The 17,405-nt window shown below is 39.9% G+C and overlaps 1 protein-coding gene across 3 annotated transcripts in view; it reads left to right on the top strand.

Moving 5' to 3' along the window:
- Positions 1–17,405, top strand: part of DIP2A (disco interacting protein 2 homolog A) — a 73,049-nt gene that overhangs the window by 37,600 nt on the left and 18,044 nt on the right. For 2 of the 3 annotated variants that reach the window (XM_062506592.1, XM_062506591.1), the window contains exons 6-18: positions 2,790–2,918; positions 3,484–3,603; positions 4,487–4,684; positions 5,505–5,596; positions 5,877–5,987; positions 6,730–6,853; positions 7,108–7,217; positions 7,627–7,729; positions 8,662–8,726; positions 9,040–9,133; positions 9,558–9,677; positions 10,405–10,519; positions 11,431–11,570. In XM_062506592.1, coding sequence (XP_062362576.1) covers positions 2,790–2,918; positions 3,484–3,603; positions 4,487–4,684; positions 5,505–5,596; positions 5,877–5,987; positions 6,730–6,853; positions 7,108–7,217; positions 7,627–7,729; positions 8,662–8,726; positions 9,040–9,133; positions 9,558–9,677; positions 10,405–10,519; positions 11,431–11,570 — 1,521 coding nt within the window. The remainder of the gene's footprint in view (positions 1–2,789; positions 2,919–3,483; positions 3,604–4,486; positions 4,685–5,504; positions 5,597–5,876; positions 5,988–6,729; positions 6,854–7,107; positions 7,218–7,626; positions 7,730–8,661; positions 8,727–9,039; positions 9,134–9,557; positions 9,678–10,404; positions 10,520–11,430; positions 11,571–17,405) is intronic. The other variant, XM_062506593.1, reaches the window with a different exon arrangement.

The following is a 17,405-nucleotide window of genomic DNA, read 5'->3' on the forward strand; positions in this document are numbered from 1 at the left end:
CCTTTTAAGCTTAACTGGGATTGATGAAATTCTTAATATAGATGTAAAAATTTGCAAGATACATGAAATGTAGCACAGCATACATTGTCTTGTTATGTCTCATGACCCAGGCTAGGTAGACCTGTCTTTCAGGACTGTTTAATCAACAACACTGTATGCAAAATCCACCTTACTATGAGTTCAGAGTCCAGCATTTAAGCAGCTGAATGTTGGGCTATATGCAGGTTTAAAATTTCATTAATAGGAAATAATTATAGTATCTAGAAGGAAGGAAGCTCAAGGATCATCAAGAGCTGATCTGTTAAAAATATTTATAAAGATAAAATTTCCAGTGTCTTTGACAAATAAAAAGTAGATGCATTTTCACTTAAGAATGGTCTCCCTCATTTCTGCAATGCTTGCCATATCAGTTTTCATTCCTAGCTTGGTAACATTCATGCATGGCCAATATCAGTTCAGCTGGGACATTTTTCCTGTCTGCATGTACTTCTAGCTCACAAGGATATGAAAACTTACTCAGTTCTTACACTGCAGACTTTTATGATTCTTGATAAATACTCACATACGTTCTAAAAGGGGCTTTGATTTCTCATAGAGCATAGAAGAGTTTATTTATTTTTTCAGATAGTGCTGATACCAGCAATCTGAAAGGTATTTTACATATCCTAATTGTCATGCCCTACTGAAATACTCTGCATTTTGGTTGTGTACCGCATAGTTAATCACAGTTTTGAGATGTTGGAGAATATAAATTTAGCAGCTTGTTCCCTTGCAGATCATCTTCTCCAGCCTGCATTTTTAATGGTGAGCTCGAACTAGGTTCCCAGGCAATAAAACTGCAACCTTGGAAATGCAAGGTTACAGTATTTAATGGAGTCAGATAGGAATGTACATTATTTTTAAGAGGTTTGTTTTTCACTTAATAGCAGCGAGGGCAGCCCTTGTAGGAGGGCTTTTTTTCTTTTGTATAATTTTTATTATTTTTTTTCTTTTAACAAATAAGGCTGGTGGTATGTCTCAGTTTTTTTCAAGATCACCATATCAACTGTGGAGTGTTTCCCACCTAAGCTCTTAGAGCAGCTGGAAATGCAGATCATCATGGTGACTTTAAATTCTCTGTCATATCCCATTTGTTCTTTCTTTGGACACAGCTCTCTTTTATTTATCTCTGTCATGTCATCACTAATGGAAAGGTCCTTCAGTCTGAATCCAGTTAACTTTTCTTCCTGAAGTCAGGTCTGCTCACACTTTTTTTTTAAACTCCTCACCAGTTCTCTTACCTTGCTCTGCTGTGGTATTTCTGGATTATACAAACTAATAGCATGGGATCACATGGGCATTTATTAATAAAATGCTCAAATTATTAATTAAACTAATGTGTTTTTTTATCTGAGCATAAATCCTGAAAACTGAACCTATCCCTTCTCCATACTTAGTGAGATACTGCTAGTTCCTGCAGGGTTTGTCAGGTGGGAAGTGGGAATCAGGTACACTTGTCTCTGTGGCCAGGTTGTATGGTGCAGGAAGCCTATGGTTTGGGGCTTTGGGAAAGCCAAGGGAAAAAAAAAAACAAAAAAAACAAAACAAAACAAAAAAAAAAACCCACCAGAAAGCAGCTTCAAAAAGATATAGAACAGAGAGCATATACATGAGGCAGGTGTATACGTGGGCTCTCTATGGGTCCTGTGCAATGGTTGCATGGTCAGCTTTACACAGTTGTCATCTTTGTGGTTACTGATTCCAGGGCATTTTTCTGAGAGATGAAGTAACACTTCTTCCTTCATGTACCTCACTCACATGAAAGGAATTTAGTCTCTGCAAACATTGGCATTGCAGTGAGGTCCATTGGAAAGGATGGGAATGGATTTAAATTTTTCTTCTGGTGATCCCTCTAAAACCACTTGGATCTGGACTTGTGACTTGTGTGTCAGCTCTGGAAATGTGGGACCAGTGCAATAAGCACTTGCTGTCCTGGGGCTGATCACTGCTTCAGAGTGGGGTATAATGTATGTATTTCACAGCATTGCCCAGATCTCCCTCTGCTTGGAGTTTTTCTGGCAGGATTTGTAACATGCTGAGGTTCTCCAAGGGCTGTGTCTGTAGAGGCAGCTCCAGCCCCCAGCCCTGGGCAGCAGGGTTTTCTCCAGCTCTTCCCTGCTGCATTCCTATTTTTACTCATCAGGATTCTGAGTATTTCAGTCCTCCTATTGTTGTTGTCCATTGTTCAAACACTTCTCAAAAACACTGCCATTTCCTAACCCATTCCATTCAAAACCATTCTATAACCTCAGGTGCAGTTTTGGAATGATGATAGCAACTTCTGACAGGGGCAGTTAGTGATAGGACAAGGGGGAAAGGTTTTAAATCTTAAAAAAAAAAGAGTGACACAAATTAGGAAGAAATTCTTTCCTGTGAGAGTGGCGAGGCCCTGGCTGGCCCAGGGTGCCCAGAGAGGCTGTGGCTGCCCCATCCCTGGAGGTGTCCAAGGCCAGGTTGGATGGGGCTTGGAGCATCCTGGTCTGGTGGAAGGTGTCCTTGTCCATGGGAATAGGTGGGAACAAGATGAACTTTGAGGTCCCTTCCAACCCGAACCGCTCTGTGATTGTGACATTCCCCAAGCATTGTATTACAGCCAGGAAATGGGGCACAGCTCCCAGCAGCCTTGTGCCTCCTGGTTGTAAGGAGGTTCTCAAGGCCCTGTGAGGATTTGTGAAATAGCCTCATGTAAGAAGCAGTATTGATTCTTAAGGTGCCTGATGAGCTCCTCTACGTGTCTTGCGTTTCTTCAGAGAACCACTCTGCCCCCCCTGATGTGACCACTGGCCTGGTGGAATTCCTGCACCACGAGCACCCGCAGGTCGCATCCGTGCGAGGAGTGCCCAGAGGCTACAGCAGCAGCATTCTGGAAACTGCAGATGGTGATTGCATTACAGACCTCCTACCTTTCCATGTGTCCCCTTGTATATATATCTTCATATGCATCTTAGTCTTATACTGACTCAGAGCTTTACGTTTTGATAAATATAAAAACATGTATTTACTTTTCGTTTAGCATACGCAAATGAAAATCGGCATTGAACACGTTTTGTGTTGTGATTATTTTTACGCGCCCTGTAAAATATTGAAAGATTCACTCGTTTTTTTCCAAGCATTCTGATGCTTTCAGAATGGAATGAATGTTAAAGTGTAGTAAATACCTAGATTCCTGGAAAAAAGAACATTCTTCATGTTTCAGTTGAAATCTCATGAAGGGGTCAGTTTCTTGAAAAGCTAAAACAAAGTGTGAGAAGGTGTCTGCATCAACCAGGTAGGCAGGGAAGAGCATTGTTTGAAAGCAAATAAATCCATGGTGGAAACTTACTGATTAAAGCTGTTTTCTTCCAAACATGGTACTCATCCTGAATGACTTTTCCACCTGAAAATTGTGTCTTTTAGTGTATTTTGATAATACATCATAAATAATAAATCTTTTCCATTTGGCAGGTGTCCCAGTGAATAGCAGAGTGTCCTCTAAAATCCAGCAGCTGCTAAATACCTTGAAAAGACCGAAGCGCCCACCTTTGAAGGAGTTTTTTGTGGATGATTTTGAAGAGCTACTAGAAGGTTAATTTTCTTTCAGTTACCTTTTTTTACTCCTTGTGTAAATAGTTCATGACAGAACTGATACTTAGCAAGTGTCGGTTTATTTTTCTCTTCTTAATAGAAAACTAGTCATGGTAAAATTAATACAGTGGAGCAAGAAAGGGAATATATTACCACAAGTGGAAATCTTTCAACTCAACCCTCTGACTCAGTGTGACATTTCTGAGCAGCTACCACTAGAGTTCCCCTACTATTGGTGTGATACTTGTAAGATACAAGTTTTTGTGATTCTGCTCTTTTGGTGAAGTTTTGGTGAAGATTAACTTCCATTGAGGTGTATGTAATTGTGTGAAGTATCACTTAGAACCATTTATTTTGTTGGTTGTCTAAATGGAGTGTTTGCTAACTTCAACCAGGACTTTGCTAACTAAGATCAAGATACTTCACTTTCTGAAACAACTTGGAGCAGGATTTTAACAGAAGGCCTTTCTTTAAAAATACATTGTTAGACAGGCACAATGTCATTTTCATCACCTTTTGAGAATTCAGTGCAGCAAAAATCAGTGTCCAGATGTCACTGAAGCCACTGTCTCTGATAACCCTTGACTTGTTGGAGCCTTTCATTGAAATACATGTGGAGAACAAGCAGCAGAGAACAGCAGCTTTTCAAAGTAGAAAGAAGTGACTTAGAGATTCAAATTCTGGTCTTTCAGTAATGTGGAATCATAGCTCTGAAGTGATGGTCACTGCTTTTTGGGAAGCCAGCAGATGATTAGCATAGCATTCTCATAAAGTAGTGATAGCTGTGAGGAAGAGCTGAATGGTTCACAGAATAGCCTGTGAAGTGTGACTTACATGATTTGTACTGACTGACCATTCCCCTATTACTGTGCTCTGCTTTTAGTGCAACAGCCTGACCCAAATCAACCAAAGCCTGAAGGAAATCAAGTGAATGTACTTAAAGGGGAACCCTTGGGGGTTGTGACCAACTGGCCTCCCTCACTGCTGGCTGCCCTGCAGCGCTGGGGAACCACCCAGTGCAAAGCCCCTTGTCTGACAGCGTTGGATACCACTGGGAAAGCCATTTATACCCTGACCTATGGTACGTGGTGGAGCCAGCTCTGAGGGGCAGTTAGGTGTTCAGCATGAAACAACAGTTTGCCTTACTTCAGAACAACTGCCTGTGCTTGGAACACGTGGCTGGAGATTGCTGTAGGAATGTAAAATATTAATTTGTTGTATATGAAAAACGCTTCTTAAGAAATTAAGGAAGAGAAAATGCTTATTGCAAAATGTGTTGATTCTTCCCAAGTGGCTGTTTGTAAATCTCTTAGAATTGTGTGGTTTTTTCATAAAAGAACACTAAAAATAGCACAGTGTAAACTGGTAGGTAGAAATAGATGACTAATAATGCACTCTGCAGATTCCCAGAGGGGACATTCCATTTTAACATGTTCTTGCACAGCATTATAAAGAAGACTCATACCTCAGGAGCATACTCAGGATGTTAATGGTGGGGAGTGAAACTTGCCTGTATTAATGAACTAGAAGTATTATAGTAAATTGCATTTTTGGGGAAAATAAGTGTGTCCTGCAGGGTAGCTCACTGCAGTATTTCATTGTATAATATGTTAGAATGTTAAACTTCATTGTTTGCATTCTTACAGATGAAGGATGCAGGAAATATAGCTAAGCAGCTGCAGGAATTTACTCTGCAGTGAAGCTTTGAGTGTTGTTTAGAATATCATGTTTAATTTTACATTTAAAATTAAAAAAAAAAAGGTAAACCAAAAAGAAGCCAAGTTCTAAATTGTACTTGGACTCAGCCAGCTGTTCTGATACCGTCGTGCTTAGTGCATGTGTGAGGGACCAAGTGTTAAAATTTTAGTTTCTACTTCTTAATTTCTTCTTTTATTCTTTAGGCAAGCTGTGGAGTCGAAGCTTGAAGTTAGCCTATACCCTGCTAAACAAGCTAAGCACTAAGAATGAGCCCCTGCTGAAGCCTGGAGACCGGGTAGGCTGCTGTTAGAAGTGGTCCCTATGGATGAAATAGTGAGGAACAGCTTTAGCTGAAAAAAAAGCCTTGTAATAAAATATTGTAATAATATATTGTGAAATAATCATTACTGTGACTTATAATAATACATTGTCTCAGTACTTAGTATTTTTCTGCCTGGTTATCTGTGAACCTGGACATTGTGAAAATTTCATTCCACAAATTAAAAAGCAGTCCCCCCCTCTTTGCCAAATGGCAAAAAATATATTTTTTTTCTTATTTTACTATATTTTTGTAGGTAGCTCTCGTGTTTCCTAATAGTGATCCAGTTATGTTTATGGTGGCATTTTATGGATGTCTCCTGGCAGAACTTATTCCTGTCCCAATAGAAGTTCCACTGACAAGAAAGGTAGGCAGATACAGTCAACATTTTTATGGTTTGAGAAATAAATAAAGTGCTTGTTTGTGTGTGTTATATGTGTGTGTCTAAATCCTGCAGTCCTTACATGGGGTCTTTCAGAGCCTACCCTTTAGAAAGCATCAGGTGGACTTCCATGCTTAGAATGATACTCAATATTTAGTTAAAGAAAGAGGAAAATAATATTAAGCTAGTGATTTAAGTATTTTAGGATATGTAACTGTAGAAATTATTTTAATTCATTATTTTTGAAAAAATGTGTGGGTGTATTTTTCTGAGTATGTCAGAGAAAGGTTGTCTTTTCAGCTCTCATGCTGAGTAATGAGGCAGGCAGAGACACACCACAGTTACTGGAAATACAGGTATAATCCTACACACCTGGAGATTGTTAGGAAAGAGCTAAAAAAGCTACAGGCTCTGCTACTCAGTGTGTCAAAATCAGCATCAAACCAGTCTTTTGTTTTAGCAGAATTTATTTAAACATCCCTGTTGGTTAAGGAGGGATGTACAGCCATTGCTTCTGACACTGTTTTCTTTACTAGATCTGCTGCAAATTTTAGCTAGCACTAAGCAAAACTAAATTTTCTGAGTCATTTCAAGGTCTTATGGGATAGGCTTTTGTTTTTTCCTGTGATATAAATTGACCTAATGTTTTCTAAACATTAAGAAGTTACAACAAACTTTCCAAAAGCTTTGTTATTTGTAATTTTGCTATTTCTTTGTTTCTCTACAGGATGCTGGCAGTCAGCAGATTGGGTTTCTTTTGGGCAGCTGTGGAGTCACATTAGCTTTAACCACTGATGCCTGTCAGAAAGGCCTCCCAAAAGCTCAGACTGGCGAGGTGGTGACATTCAAAGGTGTGAAGGGGGATGAAAAGGGATGAAAAACAGACATATTCACTGTTGCTATCAAACTTCAACTTTTGGATTTGCTTGCATGGTTCTTACACATCAGGAGCTGCCTTGATTGTCATGGCAGTGCTTTGTGCTGTTTAGTCCTCTCCAGCAGGGGATTTTGCCTTTGCTTACCTCCTGTCATTATCCCTGAATACTGGGGAAAAAACTCTGATTTTGGGAATTGTGGTGACAGTAGCTTTTATTTTTCTTTGAAGGCTGGCCTCGTCTTATTTGGTTTGTGATTGATGGGAAGCATCTGGCAAAACCAGCCAAAGACTGGCACCCACAGGTCCGGGATGCCAGTGCTGAGACTGCTTACATTGAGGTGATCCAGTGTAATGTGAGAACTTCTGTGGATACTCTGTCATAGTTTATATGATGTTTTCTTCCTTTAAACTCTCGGTGCAGTAAAAGAGAGGGCTAGAATATTTTATTCTGTGAAACAAGAATGTTGCCATCAGGGTGCCAGGCAGACTGTCAGCTCAGTTACTGTGTGGAGTCAGGTTGGAGATCAGGGATAATCAGCATTTTGGGGTCCCCAGGACAATTTAATTGGACTAGAGAAATAGATTATTTTTTTTTTACTGTATTAGTGTATTCTCTGGACATAAATATATTTTTATGCTAGCTTTTTGAATTTAAAAGAGGTGGGGTTATGTAGTATGTTTTCAATTCACTACTATAAAGTTTCTTGGTTTTGTTGTTGATCTAATGCTTGCACTTTCTTTTCTCAGTACAAAACAAGTAAGGAGGGCAGCACAGTGGGCATTACTGTATCTCATGCCTCCATGCTGGCACACTGTCATGCACTGACCCAGGCATGTGGTTATTCAGAAGGTAAGTTAGATAAGTGTAACTTTAAAATTATGCTGATAGCTTGGCATCTTCAGACAATTTATGTTACGTAATAATGTCTGCTGTTTTCAGAGAACTTTAGATACAGAGTAGTAGCTTCAACTGCAAAGGGAAAGACAAACTCCTCCATTCATAAATGGTGTGATGTATGAAAGAGCGTTAAGCCACCTGAGAAATCATAATCAAAGAGGGGATCTTCCTCTTGCCTAATCATGTCTCACAAAAGAGCATTTCCCCAGGGATGTGACTATAGTGAGAGATCTGCTTGTTTGCAGTCATTCTTCCAAAGAACAGCCAAGAACTGCACTTGGTTTTGACCATCTGCATAGAGTTAATCTGTGCTACCATTTAACCAGGTACTTCCCTGCATACATACATCCTGCATCAGTGATAAACAAGTTTCACCTAATCAGTACAAGATAACCCTCAAAAATCAGGTTGAATCCTTGGTTTAAAATCTTTGATTCTTACTTGTTTTCTTGAATCACGTAAATTGCTCAGATTCCTCAGAGAAAATATTCAAGAAAATTTAGTAGATCCATGGTGATACTTCCTGCTGGGTCTAATTCAACTGCCTTTTAACTTCTTCATTTTAGCTGCAGAAGTTTGCTTGAAGACTAAATCTTCAGTCTGCCTAGTTCTTCGGCAGATGTTACAAACACACATGGAAGGGATATTATAATAAATCAAGGTCTTGAATACCTTGTAATATTATAGTGTAGTAATCATAATTCAGAGATGATTACAATAAGTAAAACAAGCACTTGGAGCTTAAGTGGCCTGTTACAGGCAACAGAGCTTTAGTTTCGTAGTAGTCATGGAAGTTTCAGGGTTGCTTTAACAAATATTTGTCGTTCTTAAGTATTTTTATAAATATGCTTTTTAAATTTGATATTTTTCTCCTTCACTTTCAGCTGAAACACTAACAAATGTCTTGGATTTCAAAAGAGAGGCTGGCCTTTGGCATGGAGTGTTAACGGTGAGTATTGCACGAAAAGCAAAAAACTGCAGCCATTTGCTTCTTTCATTGGTAGTGTACTGGTATCAGAATTAGGCTATAAACTCATCAGTTCTCTCAAATGGTTTTTGTTTCAATATTTATATTTTTCAGAATAAACTGTTGCTTTTTCAGTCATTTGAAAGGCATATTTTTAGAGAGTATACTCAGTTTTCACTACCAGTTAACTGCAAGAGTTATGCTGTAGCTGTGATGGTGGGGGGTTTATTTAAGCATTGTTACATGTTCTGTATTAAGCCACTTGGAAGTTTATTTTTGGATCTCTTTCTTGTAGAGTGTTATGAACAGGATGCATGTCATCAGTATTCCCTATGCATTAATGAAGGTTAATCCACTTTCCTGGATACAGAAAGTCTGCTCATACAAAGGTACCTTAAAGGTTGTTTTAATCCACCCGTATATTTTTTGATTTTTAAAAAAACTTAAATTGTTTGTGCAAAATGTCTTTGTACCCTACTGAGTACCCCATTTCAGTATTATGTGTGCTCACAGTTTCACTGATGGGTGACATTGATGGCTTCTTCTGAGAGACCTTTAAAGAAACTGTGTTTCTTAGTATTTGAATTTATAGCAAACATTCAAATTCTATGATCAAGTCCATCTGTAGACCTTGAGTATACACGTTACAGTCGTTGAATATTTGGCATTTGTATTTCTTTTCCACATTTGTGGTGCCAGCTTTTGTGTGTAGTTTCATAAATCTGTGTAAATACACAAGAACACTTACAGAATTATATAGTTGGTCTTTATTTTGTTCTGCACATGCAGTATAATTATTGTTTTGATTTCCAGCCCGTGTAGCAGTAGTAAAATCCCGTGATATGCACTGGTCACTTTTGGCTCAGAGGGATCAGAGAGATGTCAGCCTGAGCTCCCTAAGGATGTTAATAGTGGCAGATGGAGCCAATCCGTGTGAGTATGGATGTGATTGCTGAGTGTCAGTCTTGCCAAGGTTCTGTTTCTTGTAAACCCTGTGGCAGAACTGATGCCTGGGGAGTTAAGCAGTTTGTTCTGTAGTAAAATACTATTGTATGCCAGTGATGCCACTGCTTTTTCATTGCTGTTTGCATTTCTTGACTGTATTTACCAGTGTAAATTCATTTTTTGAACTACGTGCTTTCATTAGTGCTATACTCTTCCATGAATTGACTTGAACTGATACCTGTAAGATATAAATATAGATATAATCCACTTTGTGTCAAGTGCTAGAGGCCTGATAAAATTGTGAAAGTATGTCAGAAGCATTTGATAATTTAAGTGCTGTGACCTCTGTAAGAAACAATCAGATAGGAGCTGTATAAGAAGTTGACATAAAGTTACCCTTAGTTGACAAAGTATTCTGATCCCTGAAGGACTTTTCCATGGTACTGAGTGCTGGTGAGTGCTGCCAGAGGAAGAGTATGCAGCTGAGAATTTCATTCAATGTAGTTATTAAGCACTAGGAGTTCTTCATCCAAATCTACTCTCTTACAATAAACTGGAATGCCTTTCAGAGAGTTTGAAAGAATATTTGGTTTGTACATAAATGCAACAGTATTGATATAACTGAGCTGAGAGTGAGCACAGACTTTGAATTCCTGCAGCTCAAGCTTTCCTGCTCTTAGAAAAATGTTTCTAATTATGTGATGGTTCTTTCTAGGGTCAATATCTTCCTGTGATGCATTCCTGAATGTATTTCAATCCAGAGGTTTGAGACCAGAAGTAATCTGTCCCTGTGCTAGTTCTTCAGAGGCACTAACTGTTGCTATTCGCAGGTAATTCCCTTTCCTGAGAAATGAACTGAAGCTTTTCTTGACTGTTGAAATGTGTCACAGAATCACAAAATGCTTTGGGTTGGAAGGAGTTCAAACCCCCTGCCATGGGCAGGGACACCTTCCACTACACCATATTGCTCCAAGCCCCATTCAACCTGGCCTTAAACACTTCCAGGGATGGGGAATCTCATGTAAAGATGACAGTCAGAAAATAAACCATGACCCACAAAGAGATGCCCAAAGACCTAGGCAAAGGAAATAAGAAGCTCACAGTGTCTCCTTCAGTTAAGGATGGGTGATTTTTGTTTGGTTTCTTTTAAAAGTTTAATATTTTCTAAGAACAGTCTGGCAGAAGGTGTTTTTTTCATGTTTGGGAAAGCAAGGGCTCATTCTCACTGAAGTTATTGAAGGGCCTTTTAAAATGGCCCCAAAGCAAAACTTACTTTTTGGGAAGAAGAAGATGGTGACTCCTCAATAAATTGCTTATGCATGATGATTTGTAAACAGGGCCCTAAAATGAAAAAAATTATTTGTAACTGGTCTGAAAAATACTGTTGGATTTTGGAGATAGCAAGGGATGCTCTGAGAAAAAGAAATGTTTTAATTGTTAATAGACATACGGATGGGATATGCTGGAATTTTTTTATAGTGGTTCTGATCAAAATGTGCTTTTTCAGAAAGTCAGCTTCAAGAAAACTTGGGAAAAAAAAACTTTGCCATTTTGGAGAGTTTTGTTTCATCTCGTTCTTCGTTTAGTTATTGTATAAGTCTTGAACTTGTTTATTCAAAGTGAGAAAACCATTCTTTTTCTTGACCTTACCAAGCCTGAGAAACCAGCACAGTGTTTTTAGTGACCCTATCACCAGTATTGGTCTGTTGATTCATATCTAACTGGACTTTCTGTCTTGCAGACCTTCTGAATTGGGTGGGCCCCCTCCAGGAAAAGCAGTGTTATCCATGAATTGTCTGAGTTTCGGCGTGATCAGAGTGGATACAGAGGAGAAGTTGTCAGTGTTAACTGTGCAGGATGTTGGGCAGATTATGCCTGGAGGTAGGAAAGCATTTTGTGTAGGTTTCAGCATATTCCAAATAAGTAATTTTTTATTATTACACTTATGTGCATGGAATAAATAAAAATGTTAAATACCTTTTAGGTAGTATGAGTTATGTTTTGACACATTACCTAATAAACACATGATGGATTAGAGATTCAGGCACAATAAATCCAAATGACTGGAGATTTTGGCATGGGCAAATGCTTTTGGCTTGTTGCAGAATTGGTTTTGGAATAGGATGCAGTGGAGTGGAATAGAATAGAATACTTCAATTGAAAGGGAGCTCATCTCAAACCCTGCAAAGGTGATGGAACAACTAATTCTGTATTTTCTCATGCCCATGGAGAACAAGAAAGTGATCTGGAGTAACCTGAATTAACCTATTTCCTAATGACATTTGCTTGCAATACTGTGGTTCCTGAATTAGGTAGAGCTGAGTATTGTTCCTCAGCCCATTGAAGCAAAGAGACTTTGTCTAATCCTTGTTCTCATTTGAGACTTGGCTACATTTGGAGAGGAGAGCACTCTGAAGAAGGTTAGTAGAGAGCCAAACCAGACCTAAGACTGTGAACAGTGGGGTGAAGGACTGGACACTTGGTGCCATCTACTCCAGCTTTTAGGCTGGCAGCTCCATGGCACTGTCTGTACTTCTAGCTTCAGGCCCTGTCCTCACCTGCTCTGGTGTGCTTGGAGAGGATGAAATACAGATTTTTTTTTAGATATCAAACACCCTTCAGATTTATTATGTAGTTACCAAAGAACCTGATTGATTCTGGTCATGCCCTTTGGCTTTGCTGTTTTTGGTCTCCTTATGAACTTCCTGCTTTGCAGAGCTGTGGTTATAAAGCCCTGCTCTATGTAGAGCATCTGCTCAAGGTAAAGAAAAAATGGAGACTCAACTTGTGTGATTTCAGCAACAACCTCTTCTCTGTACACCAAAGCCCTTGATACAAATAAGAGGAGGTAGACAGCTTCCCACTCTGCTGATGAAAAATACAGCCATTGTGTGCAAGTCTCATTGGTCTTGTTCAATTGTCCTTATTGTCCCCAGAAGCCCTTTGCCACCCCTAAAGTCAGTGGTTCAGTTGTTATTGAACTTAAATGCAGTAGAGCTTCTTTCTGCTGAAGAGTGAGCAGAAGCTCTGCACTTCATACTGAAAGAAAGCAGGGAAGTCTCTTGGTTGTTGTGTAGCTTCTCTCAAGATTTTGTTTTGTATTAGGACCGTTTGAAGCTGTTTTGAAAGTCCATAATAAATTCTGAGAAAGGCAGTAGTAACTTCAGCCTCACAGCTGGACTTGATCTTAAAGGTCTTTTCCAGCCTAATCATTTCTCTGATTCTGGGACTGGCATCAGTGTCTCAAAAAAAAAATAGTGATTTTTGTGCTTTGACTGGAATACAGATGGCACATATTGCTACTGCTGTCTGTTTGGGGTGGCCACACTACTGCTGTCCCCCCTGAAACCTCACTGAAATTCAACTGTGCTCACAGTGTTTTCCTTAGATTATAGGTTGGACACGGGGACACTAAGGGAGTGAGTTTGCATGCCCTTCAGGTAGTCATGAATCATTTGATGAACTGACTGAGCTTAAACTCAGCTTAAATGTTGCTTCTGTTCCAGAAAGTGGTATTAGATGCAGGATCAATTGAAATCTTTCTTTGGATCAGTTTATCTCATGTGGCTCCCCCTCTATGGTCCCCCTGCTACCAAAAACCAGTCAATGCAAAACCAACACAGGGAGGCTCCTGGCTTTGCTGTAGGCTTGCTGTCACAGCAGAGTGTGCTTGACTACACTAGGGCACAAAGCTGCCTGCAGCTACTCTTCATATTCAGTTGTTGGAGCTGTAAGTCCCCTGGGTTAATTTTCCACAGAGCATCTGCTCAATGACAGGTTCAAGTCTGCCTTAGGATGTTGGAAAAGATCCCTGTATGCTTATGGCTAAGTAATTTCACCTCACTGTGAGTTGTGTAAAAATAGGTCTCTGTCCTTGTGAAATGCCTGATTGAGCAGTCAGAGAGATCTGTGAAAAAACCCTTCTCCTTTGTCAGAATTCCTTGGAGCATTGTCTAGGGGACCCTTCTGGATTAGGGGGCCACTGGCAGGTAGTGATAACACTACCATAACTTTCTACATGAGTAAGAAGTGTCAAGTGACTTGTCTGATTGAGGGAAGACCAGTTAAATGTGTACTATTAAGTGCCTCAGAGTGATATGACTTGTAATTGATGGCTGTTGCTGTTTGAAAATACAGTAGTAAGTGGTAAAACTACTTGAAGGTTAAGCAGAATTTGGGCAGCTTAAATCATTAACTCCTTTAAAACTAGCATTGCACTATCAGAATCTGGGTCAGATTTGCTTCAATTTATCCACATGTTAAGAACTGCAGCAGAAATTTCTCTGTACATTCCTTAAGTCAGAATATACATAATGGATTTCATTATAAAGGATAATTGATAGCTTTTGTCTCTTAAAAATCCTCTGGAGTATGAAGGAAGTCAAAAGACACTAGCAGCTACTTACAGGGGTGTGCTAAATGAAAAAAATTAACGACTTAATAAATTAACGACTTCATTTCAAATGGGTCTGCATGTACATTCTAACAGTGGAGATACTTGTGCCTTATTTGGTAAGATTTATGCTTTTTCCTGTGTAGTATTCATGGAGGGTGTGCCCTTGTCCATTCTGGCTTGATGTTTGGCATACAGGAGAGAACATACCACCACCTTTTCATTGCCCCTCTGCTGACTGATGAGTCCTGCTCTTGATTTGCTTTTGGTTTTGCATTTCTTTCTGAAGGCTTTGTTCCATATTCTGATCCCAACTGAACTTGGAAGTCTGCTCTAGCCTTTCATATACTTTCTGACGTAGGAGCTCACATTCCTGAATTTCATTTGGAAGTGGTCAAGCCAGGTGGTTTTGATCTCATTACCTGTGAAGATCTCCAGCATGCTTTGTTCTGGAACTACCTGGTTAAAAAGTCATGGATAAAATGTCTGCTTGCACCCTCCTTTTCTTCAGATCTTGCTTTTTTTTCTGGGATGCTGTGCCCACCTGTTCAGGGGGTGTTACTCAACAGGATCATTGGCACCAGGGTCATGTCATGTGTCACTGCTGTTTAACCCATGGGCCAGTGATGCCACATTCCCTTCACATTCATTACCTACCATGAATACCTATCACAAGACCCTCAAAGGAAGAGCCAGCATCCACAGAGAAATCTTCCCCTCAAAGATAGCGTGGGAATTCTTAAGAGAAAATCTGGTATGCATTCCCATGGAATCCTGTCCTGGAGGAATGATTTTTTTACCCCACCTGTTGACCACCTTGGGCTCTTTTGCGTAGTTTCTGTCTGGGACTGGCATTGTTAAATTTGGCTCCTCACAATATTCAGTTCATTTTTTCAAACTGGACTGGTAAAGATGGTAGGGAGAGTCCCAAACCTCTTCTGCCCACGCTCAGCCTCCAACTTTCACGTCAACTGGAATGTGATTGCTGTGTTATCTGTCATCTTGGAAGCACATTATACCTTAAGTTTGAGCCTGGATTTGTTGCTTAGTGGATATGTTAATTTTAGTTGAGTTTGTCTCCCTTCTACTTTCTAGCTAATCCTTTGCATTCCTTCACTGGGATCCTTCTCATGTTCTTTCTTTGACAAGAGCTGACACTCTTGAATCCCAAAGTTCTAAATCCCTATAACCTCTAATTAAGCCTTATATAGCCTTAAGGATGATGCTAGAAACCAAAGTGCTGCTGCAGCAGCTAATTTCTTACACTCAAGCAGAAGACTTCAGTTTGGCACCAAATCCTGGGCTTCTGCAAGAAGATCTGCCATGAAAGAATGATGTTCTGGATTGTGACTGCGTCCTGTATCTCTTCTGGAAGTTTAGGGAGATGGTTCCAATTTCCTGAATGTTGGGATGCTCATACTGTCTCCAGCCCATAGATGGCTTGTATTTCATTGTTTCTTCTGTCCATGTCTGAGCAAACATTTGCCTAGGTTCTGGTAGTTACCACAACACATCTTCACTGCAGAGGGATCTGGTTCCTTTACCTCAGTGGAAACAGTTGTTACAGAACAACTTGGTGAAACTTTGCTTTTTTTCCCTTAGATTGTGGGTTAACAGCACCTCTTCTCCACTCAGCCCTTAGAATTTATCATACTCATCAGTTCTGTGTTCCTCAGGGCTTCAGTCTGTCATACAGTGGCACAACAGCCACTGCAGAACAACTTCTCTTGGAGACCTGTGCCAGTGCACGCTTGGGATTAGATGTTTTCTTCCAATTTAAGTGTTACACTTTGGATGCCAATGTTCACTTCTAGAGTCTAGATTTATGTTCATCCTCATCTAGGAAGTTGGCTTGTTTTATGCCTATTGCTCTTTCCAGAGGAGCAGGGAGAGATTCAGGTCTGCATTTGCTATCCCCATATGCTGTTTTTCTCAAGGATGAGGTTTCTCTGGAAATCCTGGAATACCTTCCACCTCTGTGCTTCTAGAGGCATTTTATCCTGGCATTTTTCCTAAGGCTTCATGCTTCTAGAAGAGAAGTTGTTATTAAAGACTGTAATGCAAGAGTAGCCACTGTATATGGATCCACTATGAAATGGGAACAAGAGAGCACTTCCTGACCCTCATCAGTACCTTTGGTCACAGCCTTCTGCTGTGCAGGCCCCTGGCATTCTTACATTCCTGCTGTGCTAGTCTTGAAACATCCAGGGCTGAATCCAGTCTTTGGTAGGGCATCAGCATCGTCCTTTGAACAGCAGGATTCTCATCTCCTGCCAGGATGCTCCTTGGCAGGTTTGACTGCTGCGAGTCACCTTCTGTCAGAATGTACATGTGGACTCATTTGAAGAAAGAACGCTTTCTTAGCAGGAATCTGTGTTCTTCGTGACGTGCAGTCCACATGTACATTCCTATCCCATCTGCTTTTCCCTTCTCTTTAATTCTTTTTCAGATGCAATGCTGTTGAGAGAGACTGAAATGGTGGTAGATGCACTCTCTTGTATGTCACACATGAAGCAGGAAAAGAAGGAGAAGCAAGAGTAGAGGCTCCACAGATACTGCAGAAGGGCAACCTTGCAGTATAACCTGGCAGGACAGAACTGTGCCTGCTGTTAGAATGTACCTGTAGACTACCTGTACCATACATTGGTTACTGGTAAGTATTTTTTCTTTTACTTGATCAGGGTGATAGGATTGTCCTTTTGCTTCACAAGTGGAGCATCATTTAGGGACTGCAGGCTGATCCCTTGGTTTTTCCATGTTTGTGAATGCAGTGAGGGCTGTACATTTATTAATGCCCACAAACTGTGGTTTCTCCAGTTACTCACACTTCTCTTTGCATCATTGTTTAAGTGTTACATAGAGAGTTCTGATGTTTGCTCAAGTTCTTTCCTGTAGTGATAAACTATTTCATCAGTTCCAGTTTACCACTGAGTTTTATTTTTTTCCTCCTAAATTGCAAAATGTGAGGTTTAGCATGACGGATAGTTCATACTGTAGATTTTAATTCCAGACATCTAGTTGACATATAATATCCAGCAAGTGTACCAGAATTTGAGTAGCATCTCTTTACTTGGCCACCCAAAGTTATCATTGCATGGTTCCAAACAATTGCTAATAACTGCTAGTTGTTCTGATAGGTAATTTTTATGAAACCAAGACAATTTAGAGGTTGATCTATTGGTAGGGTGAATGATTGTCTCACCTGTTCAGACCTAAGATATTGGCAATTGGAAGGCCTCTCTCAATTGGAAGGTTTGAAAATGTACCCACAGATCTATTTTACCTGCAGTTCTTGGTCCATGCAGGCAGCAGAGTTGGCTTTG

The sequence above is a fragment of the Cinclus cinclus genome, chromosome 21 (assembly GCF_963662255.1).
Source record: "Cinclus cinclus chromosome 21, bCinCin1.1, whole genome shotgun sequence".
NCBI lineage: Eukaryota > Metazoa > Chordata > Aves > Passeriformes > Cinclidae > Cinclus > Cinclus cinclus.